At 44.9% G+C, this 23,326-nt stretch overlaps 1 protein-coding gene across 2 annotated transcripts; it reads left to right on the top strand.

The window, feature by feature from the left end:
- Positions 1-1,346: 1,346 nt before the first annotated feature.
- On the top strand, positions 1,347-18,168 carry NABP2 (nucleic acid binding protein 2). Of its 2 annotated transcripts, none has more exons than XM_083169155.1 (7): positions 1,347-1,468; positions 5,865-5,977; positions 10,163-10,301; positions 13,965-14,036; positions 14,329-14,410; positions 14,492-14,579; positions 15,109-18,165. In XM_083169155.1, the coding sequence occupies exons 2-7, from the start codon at positions 5,899-5,901 to the stop codon at positions 15,285-15,287; spliced, it is 639 nt and encodes a 212-aa protein (XP_083025281.1). In that variant the 5' UTR covers positions 1,347-1,468; positions 5,865-5,898; the 3' UTR covers positions 15,288-18,165. The 2 variants fall into 2 exon arrangements, with proteins under 2 accessions (XP_083025281.1, XP_083025283.1); XM_083169157.1 differs by lacking the exon at positions 1,347-1,468 and adding an exon at positions 2,551-2,663 and having other exon boundaries at positions 15,109-18,168.
- Positions 18,169-23,326: the final 5,158 nt, after the last annotated feature.

The raw sequence follows: 23,326 nt of genomic DNA, 5'->3' as shown, positions 1-23,326 counted from the left end.
TGGTAGCATAGCAGACGCATAAGAAATGCATTGCCAGTCCCTTCATTAGTTCCCAGGTTTAGATTCCAGATCAGGGGTTCTTTTTCTTACTGTTTATTTTCTTTCCCATATTTTTCTGTCTCTTTTTCTGTTGTTTAATGGATTGCCTTGACGATGTATGTGAGGAAGCTTACCTCAGCCATTGTTACTAAAACTGGATAATTTACACGTTTATATTCTGTAACTGGTCATGTATTTTAATTTTGTATGTGTGAGCTGTATGTTGTGTTAATTGTATCATACACTGAACTAGTAAAAAATAAAAAATAATTAACAGAAAAGAAAGGGAATGCCATTTAGTTTAGTGTTATAAATTGTATATTAACTGTTGGTAAGGTTAATACTCACACTAGTGGAGTTACTGAGGTCGCAGTATCCAGTTGTGCAACAAAATATATAGCCTAACCCAACCCACCGCAACCCCCCACCCCGGGTTACATCTGTATTGCTTCAATTGACTGTGGGCACAAATAAAACTTACATTTTCCAATGTCCTTTAATCCTTCTGTCCACTTTACTACCTCTCTAAGGGCCTTATTCTAGTTCACTCTTTCTGACAAAATCCTTCTTAGATGGACAAAACCATGTGCACTGCAGGTGGTGCAGATGTTACTTGTGCAGAGAGAATTAGATTTGTGTGGGGTTTTTCTTCAAAGTGAGATCTATATTGCAGTGGAAAAATAAAGCAGCCAGTATTTACCCTGCACAGAAACAAAATAACTCACCCAAATCTAATTCCACCTAAGAAGGATTTTGTCAGAAAGAGTGAACTAGAATAAGGCCCTAAATGTATGCTCAGTACAGAAAATGCATTTAGCACAGAACAATACTGTGATAAGTCTATGTAAAACTCAAGCCCCTGTCTGAGCAAAGTCCCCAAGCATAGGTCTGGGCTTTTGTGTACAGTGCATGTAGTTTTTTTATGTACATATGATTTAGTTATTCAAAATGCATAAACAAATGTATGTATTTGCATGTTTTTGATGCAAAGTGTATCCATTATCTATAAAAGCATATACTAAAAATATAATTGTTTTAATTGTCTCCCTTACATTTCTGACTACTAGGTTAGTTCTGTGAAATGCTAACAATCTATAATCTGGGAAAAGTACATCACACTGTACTTCACATGCGTTCTTCTTCTACCTCTATGACAGGAGCCCCGCCTGCATCATATCACCACGCCCCATTAATGACGTAATGGAAGGCTTCGGGTCCTGCGCGTCCATAGTTTTCCTATTGGTCAATACTATTGACGCTCTTATCTGGTTGGCTCCCAGCTATTCTTGTTGTGATTTGGTTGGTGGAGAGAAATCAGTGACTTCCTGCAAGTGCAGCAAAGAGAGAGTGGAATCGGGCGGAGAGGGATGCGATATATCGTGATTGGGGAAAGCTGTCGTGACACGGGCAGCGGACCCTTCAACCAAAGGTATTATATACGATCCGTGGCTTTAGCCTATTGGCATGCAGCGATGTTCTGACACCACTGCTACTGCTCCTGTGCATGCCAGCCCTGTGCTGCAGGGTAATGAGCGAGATACTTTTGTCCAATGCAGAGACGTTCATGACCGCTAAGCGGCTGTATCTCTGGAGTCTTATCCTAATTCAAAGTAACTGAATCAAGCAACACACACCCCATAGAAAGTTCTGTCATTATACAGAACAATATATTGCCCTCTCATGAGAATGACTCTTGTGCAAAATGTTATCACTAAATATGCATTGCACCGCATATGTATCCTTGTCTTCATAATTTGCAGAATTACATTCTGTGCTCTAGGGGTTTGTTAACACACACACACAAACACAAAATATGTTTTAGTTTCAAATAAATAATAGAGAACCCATAAGCTGGGTGCACATTAGACGACATGAAAATTATGTAATTTCCCTTGAACTCCCATGCGCAGTCCCCCCAACCATCGGAACGGGGCAAAATTTTAGATTTGCTTAGTTAAGACAATACAAATATGTCATTTTCGAATAAAATAAATGGCCTCAGATTAACACAAAATCAACTTTTTTATTTGATTTTTTCCATCCAAAAATGTATCCCCACTTTTACATGCACTTTTCCCAGTTCGCATTCTTACTGATAATTTACATACCTTCCCTGTGACTATCGCAAATTACCATTTCTAATTGGATCATGCATTTCTATGATGCAGAGAAAGGTTCAGTTGAGTACCTCGCCTTGCCGGGGTTTAACGCCAACCTAATGGTAGGGAGGGAAGAAACATCAGGCTGAGTAGTTGGGGCTCTTGTTCGGGGGTCTATAGTCTCTGAGATAGAGTCACTCAAAAAGCCCGGTATAGTATCCAATCCCAGGAATCCGGGAAAAGCTAGGGCCGAGTAGATTGCTCTCTGTTCCGGGGGAGTGGACGACCCTGGATGGAGAAACAGCAAAAACCCCAGCCGAGTACTCAATCCCTGGGAGGTGAGAAACTTCGGGACTGAGTAGGTGTTTTCTTCTCCTTCAGTTGGTCTATTTGGCTTTTGCGGGAGAGACTCATCGAAAAGCCCGGTGGAGTATCCATTCCCATGCCGGGGGCTGGAAAGGACCTGCTGGTGGAGCAGAGAAACACTTGGTCGGACTCTGATCTGAACTGTGCGCTTCCCTTTAAGTATGCATTTCACGTCCTTGCCCTGGCTGGGGAAGAACAATTTTTCACACTCCCACCCTGGCCTTCTGGCAGGGTCTTATTTTATATTTTTTTCTCGTCACCTCTCTTACTTTTGTCACTTTTTTTCACGATTTCGGTTATTTTGGTCACGTTTTTGCATGTGAATATTTTTTTTTACAGTTTCTTATATAGCGCAACATATTCCGTTGCACTATAACAACAGTAATTACACAAACTGGGTAGATACAAACTGAAATGGAGGTAGTAGAGCCCTGCTCGCAAGTTTACAATCTATAGGGATAATAGGAGGGATACATAAGGATAGAATTCCATGCAATTCGATGCAATTAGATATAAATGCTACTGGAGGTTGAGTGGGTATGATAAGCTTGCCTGAAGAGGTGAGTTTTCAGGGAACGCTTGAAAGTTTGGAGGCTAGAGGAGAGTCTTAGTGTGCGTGGAAGGGCATTCCATGGGATGGGTGCTGCCCGACAAAATTCTGCAAGTGTAAATGGGAGCAAGTAATGAGTGTGGATGAAAGACGCAGATCTTGTGCAGAGCGGAGAGGTCGGGCGGGGATACATTTTGAGATAAGCAAAGAGATATAAGTCGTGTAGCCAGAGTAATGGCATTGTATGTAAGTGGAAGTATTTTATATTGAATGCGGTAATATACAGGCAACCAGTGGAGGGACTGACAGAGCAGATCAGCAGAAGATGAACGTCTAGCCAGGAAGATCAGCCTCGCAGCTGCATTCAAAATGGATTGTAGTGGTGAGAGTCTTTTCTCATGAAGACCGGTAAGGAGGCCATTGCAATAGTCAATGCGTGATATAATGAGTGCATGGATTAGAGTTTTTGCAGTGTCTTGTGTAAGGTATGGACACATTTTGGATATGTTATTTAGATGCATGTAACATGATTTAGAGACAGATTGAATGTGAGGAATGAAGGACAGTTCAGAGTCGAGGATGACCCCCTAGGCAGCGAGCTTGTGGAGTAGGATTAATTGTTGTGTTCTCAACAGTGATAGAGATATCAAGTTGGTAACTACTCTTGGCTGGTGGGAATATAATTAATTCTGTTTTGGAAATGTTGAATTGGAGGTGGCGAGATGACATCCAAGGTGAAATGGCAGAAAGACATTCAGAGACACGGAGCAATACTGATGGTGACAATTCCGGGGAGGAAAGATAGATTTGAGTATCATCAGCGTACAGACGATACTGAAATCCAAAAGAGTTGATTAGTTTCCCAAGTGAGGAGGTATAGATTGAGAAAAGCAGAGGACCTAAGACTGAGCCTTGTGGTACTCCAACAGACAGAGGTAGTGAGGGGGAGGTAGAATCAGAGAAGCGAACACTGAAAGAGTGATCAGATAGGTAGGAAGAAGAAAGGGCTGTAGGTACTTGTGTATTATCCGGGCGCCCATCGCATCGCATACCACTAATTAAGGTATGCGATGGCATGCGATGGGACCTGTTTTGAGGGTTTCCAGGGCCGACTATACAATTTTAATATTGCCTCGCATCGCATGCCATTATAATGGCATGCGATGCGACGCGATTATACCCGATTTTACATTGTACAGGCACCCTGATGCCTGATTTCTTTGTTAAATGCACCCCCAGACCCTCTGGGTGCTGAATATGTGAAATGCCCCCCCCATTGTTAATGCCAACCCAGTATCAACGGCAACCCGAAGCGTGGCGAGCGCAGCGATATGCGTCCTCCGACCTTTTCATACCCCCACTATCCACGTCGGCGTGGAGTTGATTTTAGATAGCATGGCGAGCCACCAAGCCTGAAATGTGGCAAGCGCACGCGTAATAAATGTGAAGTAATCAGCGTCCCCTCGCAGGGCTCGCTGCTCTCGCCACGCTTCGAGCTCGGTGGCACGCAGCGCTAGCCACACTATCTAACATCAACTCCACGCTGACGTGGATAGTGGAGGTATGAAAAGGTCGGAGGACGCATACCGCCGCCCCTCGCGGGCTTGCTGCGCTCATCACGCTTCAGGTTGGCGTTGATACTGGGGTGGCGTTAACAATGGGGGGCATTTCACATACTAATTTACCCATCAGGGTGGGTGTACAATTAAAAATTGGGTCTGGGGGTGCATTTAACATAAGAAACAGGCATCAGGGTGCCTGTACAATTAAAAATCGCATCGACCGATTTTTTTTTATTGTACAATGCTCTACGATGGAAATCTTGGGCGCACAGATAATACACAAGTACCGGGCTGTGTTCTGAAGACCTAGGAATTGCAGTGTTTGTATGAGAAGAGAGTGGTCGACAGTGTCAAAGGCAGCTGAGAGATCTAGAAGAATAAGAAGTGAGAAATGGCCTTTAGATTTAACAGTGGCCAGATCATTGACTACTTTAGTCAGTGCTGTCTCTGTGGAGTGTTGAATAGCATTAAATTAGTTATAGTGTATCATTAACAATATAATGGTGATGACTTGAATAACCAATCCTTACTTTTGTCATTGGAATGCATAAAATACACAATAAAACCTTTAGTACATTATGTAATGTTTACAATTGCTTTATGCGACTAATGCAGGTAAAATAATTCACACGTGTATACATACATACATATATATAATATGGAAAAGGTGCAGGAGAGTGCAGTTGTGCTCACCAAATTCTGGTACACTCCTCCCCCTTTTTTCCAGCGCCCTATTCTGCCAAAAGGGCCCTTATTGAAGGCCTGTCTACATTGGAATTTTACAAAGTCCTTTCCGAACTCTGTTTGATTCTTACAAAGAATTTTAAAAGATTGTTTTTACAACATACCGCATTCTACCGTGTACCCCTGAGGAAGTCTCTTCGGAGACGAAACGCGTCGGGTCGTTTCCTTGCGGTTTACAAGAATATGAATTTGTAAATGTCATACATTTGTATTTTTAATAAATGTGATTGAATTATTACTCTACCTATCTGCTTGAAACTTGAGCACACAATAAGGTGGTGGGAAATCCTACAGCGCCCTCTACATCTTTTTCTCGTGTCTTGTCCCTCATCTCCCACTAACAGGGGGGATTTTGTAGAGGTTGGCCGCTATCTAGTATTGGAAGCGCATTCAGGGTCAAACCCCCACGTGTACCCATATATATATATATATATATATATATCATAAACACTTCTGTTGTGTATTACAATAGTTAAACCAATGACCATCTTTCTTTTGCCTTAGTGATTACATATCATTTGCCGGATAGAAGAGCATTATGACCACTGAAACCTTCGTGAAAGATGTGAAGCCTGGACTCAAAAACCTGAATGTTATTTTTATTGTCCTTGAAACAGGTATGTGACCTGCAAGAAAAATAAACCTTGTCGAGTGTTGTTGTGTTGGGCAATAGATGAATCCAGCAGTGCTGCGATATCATCAGCTTGTTGTCTGAATGCAGGCATCTTATGTTTCCTGGCAGGATCTTTGGAATCATCCATGTATAAATAGCTGAAGCAAGTACTCCCTGATTCTAGTAACATTTCTCTATGATTATTCTGCTTTCATTTTTTTATTCCTACTTAACTTTGTAGTAGGTGACTTTAAAAAGAGTGCTCTTATTTTGGATATTGAATAGGAAAGTATGTAAAATTGTAATTTTTGTTTCTTTTCCCTGCATCTGTCCATTAAATGCCTGTATTCCCCGGGTGCAGTAGTGGTTGCAGAATATTATCCGGACATGGAGCTATGACCAGTCACACTTCAGTTTACAGCCATGGGCAAAAGTTTTGAGAATGGCACTAATATTAATATTCACAAAGTCTTCTGCCTCAGTTTGTATGATGGAAATTTGCATATACTTCAGAATGTCTTTAAGAGAGATCAGATGAATTACAATTCATTGCAAAGTCCCATGACATTTATTATTTATTAACGGTTTCTTATATAGCGCACACATATTCCGCAGCGCTGTACAGAGAATATTTGAACATTCACATCAGTCCTTGCCCCACTGTAGCTTACAATCTATATTCCCTACCACATGTACATGCACACAATTAACCTACCAGTATATTTTTGGATTGTGGGAGGAAACCGGAGTACCCAGAGGAAACCCACGCAAGCACAATGAACTTAGGGCCTGATTCAGACCTGTTTGCTAGACTGTGTACACTTGCAGCATATCTAACAAGTCAGCGCCTCCCCGCCGAACGCCCGCCCCCCTTTGCCGCCCGCATCTCGTCGCAAGCTTGCAAAGCGATTTGTATGAGAACACATGAGCATGCTGCTGAAGGGGAGAAAAATCATTCGATGGTCGTCGACCATTGATCTCTAAATATGGGGCAGACACTGACGTCATGTGATGTCAGCCACCTGCCCGAGCAGGCAACACCACGCCTGCATTCCCAGGGGAACGCCCAGCATTTTCATGGTGACGCCCATAAACGCTGGGCATTCCTCTGATGCCACCGCCTGACTGCCCCTTCCCGCCCCTGCCCGTGCGAATGCCATAGCAAGTGTGATACTCGATGAAGGCATTCACACAGGGGGTCTGCGCATGCGCAGAACCCCGACCATCAAAAATGGGGCCAAATTTGGATGTGTCCGAATGGGTCTGAATTGGCCCCTTAATATTCAAAACAACATTTCAACTGCATTTCAGCCCTACCATAAAAGTACCAGCTGACATAATGTCAGTGATGCTCAGGTGAGAGTGTTGATGAGGACAAGGCTGGATATCACTGTCATGCTGATTGAGTAAGAATAACAGACCGGAATCTTTAAAAGGGTGGTGCTTGAAATTATTGTTCTTCCTCTGTATATACAGGGGTGGGGTCCTGGGGTGCACACCAATTGAGAGGTGCGACCCTGCGGAGACCTTTCAGTAGAACTGCATACAAAGTCAAAGGTGCAGGTGCACAAATTAAACTCCCAATTTAAAATTTTGCAATAAAATTTTGCATTTTTAGCGAGGTTCTTCGCTTAGTTATGGCCATAAGTAACGGCTTGCCCACCGCGTCCAGGTGACCTCATTAGTCGGGCAAGTCCCTAACATTGTATACCATGGTTACTTGCAAAGAAACACGTGCAGTCATGAATGCTTTGCACAAAAAAGGGTTCACAGGCAAGGATATTGCTGCTAGTAAGATTGCACCTTAGTCAGCCATTTATTGGATCATTGATAACTTCAAAGATAGAGGTTCAATAGTTACTTCAGGGCACCCAAGAATGTCTAGCAAGCTCCAAGACCATCTTCTAAATTTAATGTGGGATTGGGGCATAACCGGTACAGAGCTTGCTCAGGAGTGGCAGCAGTCAAGTGTGAGTGTATCTGCACGCACAGTGTGGCGAAGATTTTTGGAGGATGACCTGGTTTCCAGAAGGGCAGCAAAGAAGCAACTTCTCTCCTGGAAAAGCAGCAGGGACAGAATGATATTCTGCAAAATGTTCAGGGATTGGACTGCTGGGGACTGGGGTAAAGTCATTTTCTCTGATGTATCCCCTAGTTAGATTGTTTGGCGCATCTGAAAAAAACACTTGTCCGGAGAAGGAAAGGTGGGCGCTACCATCTGCCCTGTGTCATACCAACAGTAAAGCATCCTGAGACCATATCCCCACTGTATTGCGCAAACATTCTCACTTATTTTCTCCCTCACCTTTCCATCCTCCTGACCCCAGGCCAACATTGCTGGGTCACCGTATGATTCAGCGCACCAAGCCATCTGATGGACCATTATCACTAGATAACACCTACTCTTGTGTATCATTGCCTATTTCCCTATAGATTGTAAGCTTGTGAGCAGGGCCCTCTTACCATTTTGACTGTCTGTAACCAGCCAGTTGGTTTTATCACTATTTCCAATTGTAAAGTGCAACAGAACTAGCTGCACTGTTAATAAAGCCCACAAAGTCTGACAAATGCCAAGCATTGATTAGGCAATAATGGGCGGCCATCAGTGAGTATGTGGCCCGACGTTGATTGACAGCATGCCAGGGCGAATTGCAGAGGTCTTGAAAAAGAAAGTTCAGTGCTGCAAATATTGATGTAATTGTCAATAAAAGCAGTTGACATTTCTGCAATGCGTGTCATTTTACTTCAGTATAGCATAGTAACATCTGACAAAAAGGTCTGAAAACACAGGAGCAGCAAACATTGGCCCTTATTCTGATCGGTGCGGAAATTCCCGCATGCGGACGGACCGCCGATGTTGATCGTCTGCGCATGTGCAGAGGTCACTCTGCGCATGTGCAGGCGATTTCGCCGCACGGATTCTTTATACGCCGCACAGGGGGCGTAGAAGGGCGTGAGGGGCTACTTAGCCTCATTACCCTATGTATACGCCCCCCGTTTCATGGGCGTTCCCATGCAAACGCGGGGCGTATGCATGGTAATGAGGCCGTGACGCGTGTGTACGGGGCGGGCATCTGACATCGCCGGATGTCAGCTGCCCGCCTCTATACATGATTTCACACGGACAAGTGTCCGTGTGGTCTTGTGTTGCGGGACCTGGTGGAGCGTGCGGCCCTGCATTCGATGTTCGGCGACCATCGAATGCAGGGGCTGCTCCCACCATGGAGGAGGCGTATCCCCGTCCAATTTCATGCGGATCGCCACATATCCGCATACGGACGGCAGGTGGCGATCCGTATGGAAGGCGGGGATTCGCCTGCACGGTTGCGGCCGCATATTCTGATCGGGCCGCACCGATCAGAATAAGGGCCATTGTGACAACCAGTAGTTGTGTCATTCTCAAAACGTTTGGCCATGGCTGTACATAACACTTAATGGCCTGTGTACTAAATTGTGTAGAGAGAGAAACTACCAAACAGCCAGCTCCTCTTATTTTTCAAACACAGGGCCTGATTCGGACTAGTTTGCTAGGCTGCATACACTTGCAGCCTAGCAAACTGGTTAGCGCTGCCCACATCTGGAAAGGGATGTGTATGAGAACACATCCCCTCGTATGCGGCTGAAGGGGAGAGAAATCATTGATAGTCGCCGACCATCGATTGATTTCTCTCCCCATTGGTAATAATCACGCTTCGGTTTTTATGAATGGATATGCAAATGGATTGCAATTTTGCCATCTGTCTGGGTGGCAACTTTTTGATTGCAAGCAACCGCTTTTTCTCTAATTAGCAATCCATGCTGAATTAGGCCCACAGTCCACTGCTTATCTGAGACAAGACACTAAGTGCCTGATTCTGGTTCACTTGCAAAAGCAAATTCTCTAATGGACAAAACCATGTGCACTGCAGGTGGGGCTGATGTAACATGTGCAGAGAGAGTTAGATTTTGGTGGGGTTTGTACTTCAAACTGATATCTATATTGCAGTGTAAATGTAAAGCAGCCAGTATTTACCCTGCACGGAAACAAAATAACTCACCCAAATGTAACTCGCTCTGCAAGTGGTGCAGACGTAACATGTAACTGCTCTTTTTTTGTGTTCTACATAAATAAATAATGTGAGGGAATAAACATTACATATTCCAATAGCATATTATCACTATAATCACTGTCCTCACCTTTCCCTTCTAGGTAGAGTTACCAAGACAAAGGACGGACATGAAGTTAGAACTTGTAAAGTAGCCGACAAGACCGGCAGCATCAACATATCTGTCTGGGATGATGTAGGAAACTTGATCCAACCTGGGGACATTATCAGACTCACAAAAGGGTAACTTGTTTCTGGTGTTATTTATTGGACCTCAAGTTCAATATCAATATAAGGGGGCCTGATTCCAACACAATGCTGAAGTTCACAGAGTTGGGAGGGCTTGCGTACAGACAATGGTGCAGTTGTGATTGAGACAAGTGCTGGGCATTGACTGAGTGGTGGCTATTCAGAAAATAATGAATATGGTCCATGTTATGGGAGTGTCAAGAACATGCCATAAGACTTCATTGGTGGGACGTATGGTGGCAGATTAAGACCACCTCGGCGGCATTACAGCATCTAAGGAGGCTCAAAGTGGGCATCTTAGTCCTTGCATATTCATAGGCATGGATGCACACCAGGGAAGGGCTTAATAGGGGCATTTATATTAAGGCAAAGACATCATGCCTGCGTTGACCTCTGGATCTACCCAAAGTCTATTATGACCAGTTGTAAGATGTACTTAGAAGGTTCAGGCAGTTTTACTTTACTAGCAGCAAGTGTGTTACTCCCACACATGTTAATTCTTTTCTTTTTTATAAATATTGGCAACAGGTATTTTGTGTAAAGATACATACAATGGGATACATAACATGGGATTGGTACGAAATCCCGGTGGTCGAAATCCTGACAAGAGGGGGGATGTGGATCGCCCCCCTTGCGGGCTCACTGTGCTTGCCAAGCAGCGGGCCCATTGCCTCTCTACGCTCGGCACACTAATTTATTCTCCCTCTATGGGTGTCGTGGACACCCTTGGAGGAAGAAAGTGTCGGGAATTTCAGCGGTCGGGATTCCGGCGTCGAGATTTTGGGGATTCCGACCGCCGGGATTCTAACTGCATCCCCATAACATTGGGTTATTACTCTCCTTTTTAACTCTCTTACTCCTACATACTCTATATTTACTTTCACACCCTATCCCTCTGGTCAGTCAATGACCATCACCTATCCTCCCCTCTGATTATCACTTCTCAGTCCTGCCTCCGAGACTTCTCCTGAACTGTCCCTAACGTACGGAATGCTCTCCCTCATTCTATTAAACTCTTCATTCTTAACCAAACACCCCCCCCCCCCCCCCCTTTTTCTTTTTCCTTAACTATCATTGCCTGCTGGAACTCTCCTGTTCTGGTCTTTCATCTCCACAACCTAAACCCCTTGCTTCTGCCATAATGTCAACTAGCCACAGACTGGGAAGCATATTGCCATAATCTCCAGCAGGAATGTGGAGACCCAGCTTCCGTTTTATTTTTCCTATTATTTTAAATACCAGCATGGTTTGGGGCTGGTTATTATTTATTTATTTTAATAATTCCTTATTTCTTTTAACATCAAAGCCTGCAGTGCACGAAATCCTCACTTATTAATGGTGATTTTCCAGCTTCTTTTTGGGATTGTTGCGGAATAGAAGATTTAAAAGCAATTTGCTTTGACTGCTAATTTTGGTACTCTTTACCTAGAACGGCGCCAGCGATTGAAATCGCGGTCGTCGGGGGTAAAAATCGCGGGCATCGCGGGTAAATCGGGATGGCCGCGATGCCCGCGATGACCGCGATCACCGCGATTTTCCCATAGGGAACAATGTTAAAACGGCAGATTGACCGCGATTTTACTGTTAAATGCCTCAATGGACCCGATTTGGGGCCAAATAGGCCAAATTAACCCTTAAATGTCCCCCCAAATTTTTAACGCCACCCCACGATCCACGCCAACCCGAAGCGTGGCGAGCGCAGCGAGCCCGCGAGGGGCGGCGGTACGCGTCCTCCGACCTTTTCATGCCCTACTATCCACTAGGGCGTGGTGTGAGAATATAATAGTGTGGCGAGCGCAGCGAGCCACCGAGCCCGAAGCGTGGCGAGCGCAGCGAGCCCCGCGAGGGGACGCGGATACCTTCACAGGTAGACGCGTCCCCTCGCGGGCTTCACAGGTGTCCGCCTCGCCACGGACACCTGTGAAGCCCGCGAGGGGACGCGCATAACTGTGAAGGTATCCGCGTCCCCTCGCGGGGCTCGCTGCGCTCGCCACGCTTCGGGCTCGGTGGCTTGCTGCGCTCGCCACACTATTATATTCTCACACCACGCCCTAGTGGATAGTAGGGCATGAAAAGGTCGGAGGACGCGTACCGCCACCCCTCGCGGGCTCGCTGCGCTCGCCACGCTTCGGGTTGGCGTGGATCGTGGGGTGGCGTTAAACATTTGGGGGGACATTTAAGGGTTAATGGGCTCTGTGGCCCATTTAACATTGATTCCTATGGCCAAATCGGGTGGATTGAGCCATTTCACAGTAAAATCGGGTCCATCGCGCCTTTTAACATTGATTCCTATGGGAAATCGGGAGCATCGCGTCGCGGGCATCGCGGGTACATTTATGGCCGGCCGCGACGCGACCGACACGATTTCCATGTTTAACATTGGTTTCAATGGGAAATCGCGGGCATCGCGTCGGTCGCGTCGCGGCCATACATAAATGTACCCGCGATGCCCGCGACGGGCGCCCTTCTAGGTAAAGAGTACCCTAATTTTAAATGACAGTCAAACCAGTAATTAGTAAGTACAGATGTGTCCACATATATCCTCCATGCGATACAAGTTGAATTGTACAGAACATGTGAGCACAGTGTCTAGCTCTGGGCATCTTTTACCATTAAACAGCATCTTATTGGCAAAACAGCGAATAGGAGGAACAAGCCGCTTCTGCTGCTTAAAATAATATGTGGCATGCCTATTTACAATGTATCTGCATAATGCAACATTAATGTATGTTCCTGGAAAATCATATCTGCAGCAGCATTAATGTGCAACTATGAATCGGGCCCAGTGAGTAATGGCTCCATGAAAACAATGAGCACAATACAAATTGTTTTTAAACCAATAGCATACCTCCCAACTGTCCTGACTCCAGGGGGACAGTCGGGTTTTTCTCTTGTTCTGTCCAGCTGTCCGACTCACAGGCTGCTGTGTCCCTCAGGGAATGGTGGGAGGTGACAACACTACTGCATTGCGAATCAGCGACACGCAACCATCATCCACATACACTCTGCTGGCTTTAGGAGAAGCTAGGGGCTGTCCAGCAGCTCTGGGAGTGCATAATACCCCATTCACACCACAAAACAAATTACCGGGTTAAAGCTTTTTCAACCCGGTAATTTGACGGGAAACCCATGTTTTTTGGTGGTGTGAAAGGGTCAACACGGGTCTTAAATCCCGGGTCTCTGACCCTGTTCTTGTCCAGGGTTGGAGTGCCGGGATTTAAGACCCGTATTGACTCTATCACACCACCAAAAAACCCGGGTTTTGCGGCAAATTACCGGGTTGAAAAGCTTTAACTCTTCAGCCAATAATTTCAGCCATAAACTCTGTTGTAATGGCATTTGTTATTATGTACTTCATTTGTTAGTTTATGTGAATTAATCCAGATTAAACTAACCTTTGAACAATGATATAATTGTGTGTATTATCAGCCCATCTCCCATTTATTTCCACTGTGTGCCAAGTACTGTACCTTTTGGTTTTCCCCCCCTTCCTTTACCATACCTTTATGCATGGTCTGATTTCCCCACATTCTTGTTCTAAAATAGGGTTACAATATTTTGGGGTATAAATTGTAGGTTACTTTCACCCCCTACCTCTATCTCTCTCTCTCACTGGTGCTCTTTCACCCCTTAACCCCATTCTTTGTATGTTTGCAGGTATGCTTCTGTCTTCAAGGGCTGCCTGACGCTGTATACAGGGCGGGGTGGTGACCTGCAGAAGATTGGAGAGTAAGACCTAATACTCATGTATTACTAAAAAGTGGTCATAGAGAGATATAGTGGAGACGTTTCCCATAGCAACCAATCCGATTTTTTTGCACGGTTAGACAAATGATAGGTAGAAGATGATTGGTTGCTTTATCTCTCTGGAAGTTCTGATACAGCTTGTACATGTTCTACAATTGGTGCTTGGGCCTGTAGCATACAACTTTTCTCTCCTTCCATGCCCCTTCTGTACATAGCAGTTTGCTGGATCTGCTTTTGCTTTAATTTACTTTTTCTTACCTTTTTACTTCCTCAGATTTTGTATGGTTTATTCTGAAGCGCCAAACTTTAGTGAGCCAAACCCTGAGTATGCGGCACAGCAATCCCAAAGCAAGCAGGTCAGTGCGTTTTATTTTGTCACTGGTAATTTGCCTACTCGTTGCCTTAAGTTTACAGATGTGTTTATTTTATAATTTTAGGCACAGGCAGAGAATGTGACAGCAGCAGCCAATCACAGCCCTTCAAGCAGCACTACTCCTCCTACTACTACTCCTCCTCCTCCTGCAGGTAAAAACCCCACTAATGACCATGAATGCCTTACTTGGAAGCTGGCATTTAAAAAAGGTTTGATCAATTGGCAGTGCGCCAGTATCAAGTGGAATAGCCTCTCATCAGAGGTGGTAGAGGCAAATACAGTAGAGCAATTAAATTAAACATGCTTGGGATAGACATATGAATATCCTTACAAAGAAATAAGTATCAAATATGGGTTGAGGTAACATGTTTAAAAAGGGGGCAGACTAGATGGGCCAAGTGGTTTTTATCTGCCATCAAATTCTATGTTTCTATCAATGATACTGCCATTTTAGTGGGTGTAAGTAGAACTATGCAATCCTCCTATATTTGCCAAGCGTTACTGAAAGTCCATGTGATACAAGGGTCTCGTTCCTGATATAAGCTGTATGGGCAAGACATATATGTGCATATGGGTGTGTGTATGTGTATCTGTACACACACACACACACACACACGATACATTTGCCAGACCAATGCAAAGTATTTAAGGAAACCATGTATTTTGGTATTTTCTTTTCAGCCTCTGACCTACCAAATGGCAATGGAAGTAACAACCAAGGCAGCGCTGTGCACCAGCCCCCAGCACCCTCTCACCCATCAACTGGACGCATTACACGCAGCCAACCCAACCACTCGCTTCCTGCGGCGCCCAACTCCATCAGTAATGGCAAAGAGACACGGCGGACTGGGAAAAGATAGCAGCCTTAAGCTCTGTGACCAGAACTGTGCTATATTCTCCTCTCCATCGCTAACCACAGGACACACTGTGAATCTGGAAAGAGCAGGATTGGGCTATTTTACTAAAGTCTTGCCAGAACATCATCTTGGCCTCTGCACCATTTAAAAGATAGAAGATGTTTATGTGAACCAAATGCCAGCATCTCCATCTAGTGCACTTGAAAAATAGCCTATTTTCCATTTATCTAGTATTATAAATTCTGTCTGCCCCAGTGTCAAAAATGCCTGGGATCTTCGGTCGCAAATGATTTTTTGTTTCTTGTCTATTACTGCAATACAGCACAAATGTTAAAGGTAAGTGTATTATATGGAGCTTTATGATCCTCATTGGCGGTTCTTCGGACTCCATGAAGTCTGGGTAGAAATGTGTATTGCTTGATCTAACTGCCAGTTCACCGTAGACATTTGTATAACATCTAGTGTACAATACACTTCTAACAACAAAGAGAGTATTTCTGTAAGTTCCAGAGTACGAGCAGTGTGGTCGCTTGGCAGCACAGCATTGCTATTCTCTCCCATCTTCACTAAAGGCCTGATTCAGACCTGAGTGCAAGGCTGCTAAAAAGCAGAACCCTGCAATCAGATAGTCACCGCCCCAAAAGAGTGAAAACCCACCCGTGTGCAAGCCTGAGAATGGGCTGCGATAATGTCACAGCTCAGCAAAAATAAGCATATCCATTCACAGCACACTCGCCCTGGAATGATTTCCCTAATGTGCGCAGTGTCTGACTAGCCCCGGATCTACTCAGTGGCTGCGATAATACAGGAAGATCTGGGGCCAGGACAGACATCAGAGGCCTTCCCTGAAAACATCTGACCACACCTGTGGTCTTTCCTGACACTACCATTAAATGGTTGGGTGAAACACCCAAACGCCGGCCGCCTGTCAGTCACCTTGTAAACAGCCAGCGAATATAGAAGATGCTGGGTTTTATCGCAGGGAGGCCTCGTACATGCGAAGTCGTTCCAAATTCGGTCAGGCTGCAAATTTCCAGAACAGCAATCGGGTCTGAATTGAGGCCCGATTTGATAATGTATACATAAGATTGATGTACTGCTGTGTAAGGGCTCCGACAGTCTTCTAGATAACATGCTCCTAACTTTATCAACTTTATCAACTTTAACCATGTGCTGCTGCTGCTCATTAAATACCAAGTAACGCAGGGGCTGCATCTGATTTGCATGTAGGGGTCCCTGCCGGTCACAAGTGTCACTACAATCATTTACCTGATGTACAGCCATGCACTTGAAAGTGCAAGGACTAAGGCGCCCACTTTGATCATCTGTAGGTGCTCAAATACCACTTGGTGAGTCTTCAGGTGCAGATGTCGGCTGCACCATCGAAACTTGTCCCAGCCCAAAGCTAAGTGCTGATTCTCCATCAGAGTATGCCACCAATGTGAATGATTATGAGCCTGAGTTCAGTGATGCTCCCATAACACCCATAAGATGAGCTCTTCCTGGGCATCTGATATCTTCCTAGTTCTGAGATCATGCAACTCAATTGACTCTGTGCTCATGGATGCCCAGGCAGTGTAAATTAAGGGGACCATACACCTGCAGGGGCGATCCTCCATTCCACCAACACCAAAATTAAGGACCTTTACACTTTTAACCCTTTGAGTGCAAAGGGAATTTGTCAAAATTGTCGAGTATAATCTTTTTTTTTTACACAACGTTTTTTATTTGATTTTATATAACAAATGTGAGTGACGCTGGCATTTTTGAGGCTATTTTGAACGTCTCTCACAGAGATGTTGGCACTCAAAGGGTTGTTATCTTCCATCTCCCGGCACGACTGTCAGGGGACCGAGGGATTGTCCCAATACACTGCTGGTGTATGGGCATCATTAGACTGAGAAAAAACACGGCTCACCTGTGCAGTGCGTCCGACTCAGCAGCAGGTCCTCAGCGATTGCTGTGGTCAGTGAGGGTTGCACACAGGATAATACAATTTATGTTATCAAACCTTACCCAGATTCTCTTTTCCTTCTATCCCGGCAAATCTCTTAAGCTTTAGGAAGTAATAGAAGTGATCAATCATGCCTTTGCTAAACCAATGATCAATCGGCTATATAGATGTGAATGCGAGTGTCCCGCACAGACAATTCATATACAAAGCAATGCTACTCTGGTATGAACCTAGTCTGACCCACTGCTCCATTTCTTGTCCTATAGGCAAATGCATTTTTTCCTTGCTGAAATATTGTTGTGTTTTTTTATTTACCAAGCTATGATATGTACAAATCTTTTATATTGAAGCATTCCCCTTTCTGTACTAATTGAAAATGTTAAAATGTTTTTAATATGCTGTGTAAAGTGAAATGTGATTTATATTTGCAGCTTATTTCTTCCGACACAACACCTTTATTATATTGCATTTCAGTTATTAGTTATTAGAAATGCAATCACCACACAGGAATTTCACCCCTAAGGTGTCCGTACACAGGTCCGATATGGGCTGAGTTCACCTGATTCCAACGGATTGGGCCGATATATCGGGTGAAATATCATGGCTGCACGGACAGTGTAATGGGTGTCATTACTGCCTCACAGCACCAAGGTTATGGGTTCGATTCCCACCATGGCCCTAACTGTGTGGAGTTTGTATACTCTCCCCATGCTTGGGTGGGTTTACTCCAGGTACTCCGGTTTCCTCCCACAATCAAAATATATACTGGTAGATTAATTGGCTTTCAACAAAATGAACCCTATAATGATCTGTGTATAGGGAAGATAGATTGTAAGCTCCACTGGGGCAGGGACTGATGTGAATGTTCATATATTCTCTGTAAAGCGATGCGGAATATGTGTGCGCTACTGTAAATAAAGAACTGTTAAGAAATAAAAAATAATTCGGCCCATATCTGAGGTGTTTGAGGTGATCGGATCCAATGCGCGTTCCTGTACACATTGAATCAGATCCTGTAGATCATACGTGCAGCATGTATGATCTATCAGAATCGAATCATCAGCGGCACGTCGCAGGTGCTTTTTATCTCCCACAATATTCCCCTTGAACTCGCTCGGCAGCTCCCCAGGAGTTCTTTTACATGTGATTTATCTCATGTAAAAATTGGCACATTAAGTACCAAGTTGGAAGAAGCCCTCCTGGGAAACTCAAGGAAAACAGGTCCAACTAGTCCCTCAAAATTCCAGCATATTAACCACTTGGTTTCTGGTGGTATTTCACATATCCCTTGCACGTTTCATTTTTTGGGATGTATCATTTTAAACTGGTAAACATTATTTATTTCTTAGCTGGTTGTGGTCTTCGCTTTATTCATTTGTTATTAAGTCCTCTTGAGTGCCCCCTGCACCACGATACCACCTATTATTCTCTATCGGTTGGAGTGCAGGAAAGTCATATTAGGATATCAATTAAAAATAAATGAAGAGATCTATAGATTATCCCATATGCTTCCAATAGGAAGTACAGTGTATGTTGAGGGAGAGAGGTAGGGGACAAGCTTATTTTCACTTCTTAGGCCACAGAATAGAACGAAATATGGGGCCTGATTCTGGTTGACTCAGTTATCTTCAAAGTTTGCCAAGTCCCAGAGTGCCCACCCCACCAAAAAGCCCCCCTCTCCGCCGCTATATTACCTTGCAACCATGCGAGGGGATGGGTTATGAAGACCACATCGAATGATTTCTCCTGGGCTCGCAAACATGTCAGTGGAGACTGACATATATTTGCAGGTGCCGGGACGAAGACAGGGCGGGCATCTGTCTTCATGTGAGTCAGCCGCCCGCCCCGCCACACTTCGTCCCTCCATCCACATTGCATGGAAATGCCCTGAGTTTTCTTGGTGAAGCCCATGAAGTGCTGGGGACGTTCCCATGACCCAGTACCGCCACTCTCCCTTCCCGCCATGAACGTCCCGGTGACATTGTAAATCGTCGAGGCCGTTCACAGTCGGGATTTGCAAATGCGAATGCGCAAACCCCGACCATCGGGGGCAGGGGCCGATTTTCAGTTCATTGCGAATGAACCAGAATCGGCCCCCTGGTGTAATTATCCTGCAGATGAAATGTCTGGCTGTGCGGTCTGCAGCACAAGCTGTTATTAAGGCAACACACTCGTCAGTATTTGACACATAAGAAATCAAAAGTACATTTATTTGCTAGTTTATGTCCCAAAACCGGCTATTGAATAGGTCTTCCCCATACTTGCCTACCTGACCCTCTCCTTCGGGGAGAAAATGCTCTGTTCCTGGCCTTCCCTGGTAATGTATGATTGCCATCACCTGTGATGAAACACCTTTCTTATCAATTATCTAGCTCACCACAGGTGATGGCAATCCTACATTACCAGGGAAGTCCAGAAACAGAGCATGTTCACCCTCATGGAGAGGGTCAGGTAGGCAAGTATGGTCTTCCCAATTACTAAAGCTGGGTACACATTAGATGATATCATCCATAACCGATATTGATCCCTTGAACTGGCTGGGATTCCCTGAGCAAACGATATAGTGCTGGGGTAGCCAACCCCAGTCCTCGAGAGTTACCAACATCCTCCAATCTCCCGGGGCCGGCATTGTATGATTGTGTGCACACGATGTGCACACAATCTGCATACAATCCATTTTACGATCCATTGAGATTGGATGCAATGTCTTTCTGATGTATGGCCACCTTTATCATGCATATCTACAGTAAGTCACTTAGATAAGCGTGCACGTTCCACATCATTCGATGGTCTGCAAAATTGATGTTTATGTTAAACATCCTTGAAGTCATGGCCTGATTACCATGGGAACGCCCACATTTACATTGGGAATGCCCATGAAACGCTGGGCGTTCCCATGGGCGCAACTATCTGCCACCACGCGACGCCCCCCCGGCCGGAGCCTTGGTTGCGTGCACCCGGCAAACAGTCTGTTTGCCGTGGCCGCATACACCCAGTGTGAAAACCGACCAGAATAACCCCTAAAGATTCATAGAAAGTGATAGGTAATTAAAGCTACACGCAAACACATACAAGAACTAGAAAACACCCTCGCATCTCTAACTCAAAACCACCAAATCCAGCCAACTCATCACAAATATCTGGAAATCCAAGCAACAAAAGGCCAATTAAATCAACACCTATCATCCAAAGCCACTCAATCATTACTGTGGGCAAAGCAGAAATTTTACGAAAAATCCAACAAAGCAGACGCCTTATTAGCTAACCAACTCAGAGCCAAATGGACCAAAAATAGGATTCTGTCCCTAAAATGTATTGATGGAACTGTCACATATAATTCCAATACCATGGCTGCTCAATTCCGTGCCTTTTATGAAAATCTATATAACCTCGCACCCTCTGACCCCACTATCACCACCAACTCAGAAGCACTAGACAACTACCTATCATCATGTCAACTCCCTAAATTGACCCAGTCTCAAATAGAATCTCTAAATACCCCCATCACCCCTGAGGAAATCCTCGCTGCCATTAAATCTCTACGACGCTCAGCGGCTCCTGGGCCCGATGGTTTCACAAATCTCTACTACAAAAAAATGGCCCAACCCCTCGTCCCAATGCTCACTCTCCTATTCAACTCTCTTCTGCAAGGCCACTCCATAGATTCAGCCACCACCAGAGCTAACATAATTGTCATCCCCAAACCCGACAGAGACCCCACAGAGATGGGAAATTATCGTCCCATATCCCTGCTCAATTCTGACCTAAAGCTCTACGCCAACGTTCTCGCTAATCGTCTTGCTCCCCACCTCTCTACGCTAGTCCACCCAGATCAAGTCGGTTTTATCCCCAACCGCCAAGCCTCTGATAATACTAGACGCCTAATTGATCTTATACAAATGGCCAATAGGAGGTCAGAGACAGCCCTGGTGGTGGCCCTCGACGCCGAAAAGGCCTTTGACAGAGTAGCTTGGCCATTTATCCGTAGCACCCTCGCGCACATGGGATTCACTGGCCCTTTCCTAAATGGTATCTTAGCTCTTTACAACAATCCATCAGCCTCAATACTGGTTAACGGCCTCAAATCAACCCAGTTTGAAATTAAAAACGGTACACGCCAGGGCTGTCCACTCTCCCCCTTACTTTTTGCCCTAATCATGGAACCCCTGGCATCTCATATACGCAACAACCCGAATATTTGTGGCATCAATGTAGGCTCTTTGAAACATAAAATTGCTCTGTATGCCGATGACGTCATATTAACCCTTATTAATCCAATTCTTTCACTGTCATCTCTCTTCTCGGAAATTCAATCGTACAGCACATTCTCCAACTATAAAATAAATACAACTAAATCTGAGGCCTTCGACATCAACATCGCTCCATCCGACCTTGCCACCCTCCAATCAAAATTTCAGCTCCGGTGGCAATCAAACAAAATCAAATATCTTGGAATCTACCTAACCAAAGCATACTCAGACCTTTACGCGGCGAACGTTCCCAGAATGTTGGCAGCTATTAGGTCTGACCTCGCCCCCTGGAGCCTACAATTTATCTCCTGGACGGGCCGGATGGCAGCGATGTAAGATGATGATCCTACCCCGCCTGCTGTACCTCTGGCAAACTCTCCCCATTCATATCCCTACTACAATATTAAAACACCTCCAAAGAGACATTAGCACCTTCGTCTGGGTGGGCAAAAAACCCAGAGTTAAACTTCACCTCCTGCAAAAACATCACACTACAGGAGGCCTCGGTCTCCCCGACCTCCTTAAATATTACCGAGCCGTACACATTGCCCCCATAATCCTCTGGCACGCCCCCCCTTCTCAAAGAATTTGGACCCTCATTGAGGCCTCCTCCATCGCACACTACTCCCTTTACTCGCTTCTATGGATCCCGCCCTCAGCTCGCCCCAGTATGTCATCCCTTCTCCCCTCTACCCGCCATTCACTTAAGATCTGGGACCTTTCTAACAAACTATACAAATTGCGATCACACCACCCTTCACTCACTCAATTATGGAATAACCCTGCTTTCCCCCCTGGGACTAACAAGGAATCGTTTAAAGCCTGGACGAATCATAACATTATTTTTCCCATTAACATCGCCCCTACGTCTCTTTTCCCTGACTTCAAATCTCTCAGATCTAGATATGAGTTTCTAAATTCTATCTTCTATCAGTATCAGCAAATCCGCCACTTTTACAAATCTATTCCCAAGGCCCCTCCTTCTCTTAACAGATCGCCACTCGAATCTCTTTGCAGACAATCCCAAAACACGAAAAAACTAATATCAACCATCTACCAGATCCTCAATACTTTCAACCATCCCCAGAAAGAGAAACATGAAGTCGCATGGGAATCCGATATGGGAGAGGAACTCAGAGTAAAAACGTGGTCCAATATCAGATTAGCTATCGCAAAAAGCTCTATATCAACACGAATCAAAGAAAACGCATATAAAATCTATTTCCGCTGGTATTTGGTACCAACCAAGCTTCACTCTATTTATCCCTCTACCTCCTCCCAGTGTTGGAGATCATGCGCTCAAGAAGGCACTCACCTCCACATATGGTGGAGCTGCCCAATTATTCAACCCTTTTGGCTGGAAACCCAAAAACTAATCAAAGAGATCCTATACATTCAGATGCCCTCCTCCCCATCTTACTCCCTGTTAATGAGACCAGTCCCGTACATCCAACCTGCTTCACAAAAACTAATTAACCATATCCTTAATACAGCTAAATGTCTAATAGCCAGAAACTGGAAGAGCCTCCCCCCGCCTTCCAAACCTATCTTGGTTAATGCTATCTGGTCCACCTACAAAATTGAGAAGATCACTGCATTTCTAAACGAGTCCACTCCCTCCTTCATAAAAACTTGGTCCCTGTGGACCTCCCATTTCCAAACTGAAGCCCCCCTGACACATATCTAATTTTTGATTTTGGCTCACCCCAACCCCTCATTTAAAATTGCCTGCCCTCCCAGCCCCGCCCCACCCCCTCCCTCCCCTCTCCCCTTCTAAATGTCCTTTTCACATTTTCGAAGATCCACCTTGCCTATCTTTATCCCCATCCCTTCCCCCC

The sequence above is a fragment of the Crinia signifera genome, chromosome 2 (assembly GCF_055691185.1).
Source record: "Crinia signifera chromosome 2, ASM5569118v1, whole genome shotgun sequence".
Classification (NCBI taxonomy): Eukaryota; Metazoa; Chordata; class Amphibia; order Anura; family Myobatrachidae; genus Crinia; species Crinia signifera.
This window is presented reverse-complemented; position numbering and strand designations above follow the sequence as displayed.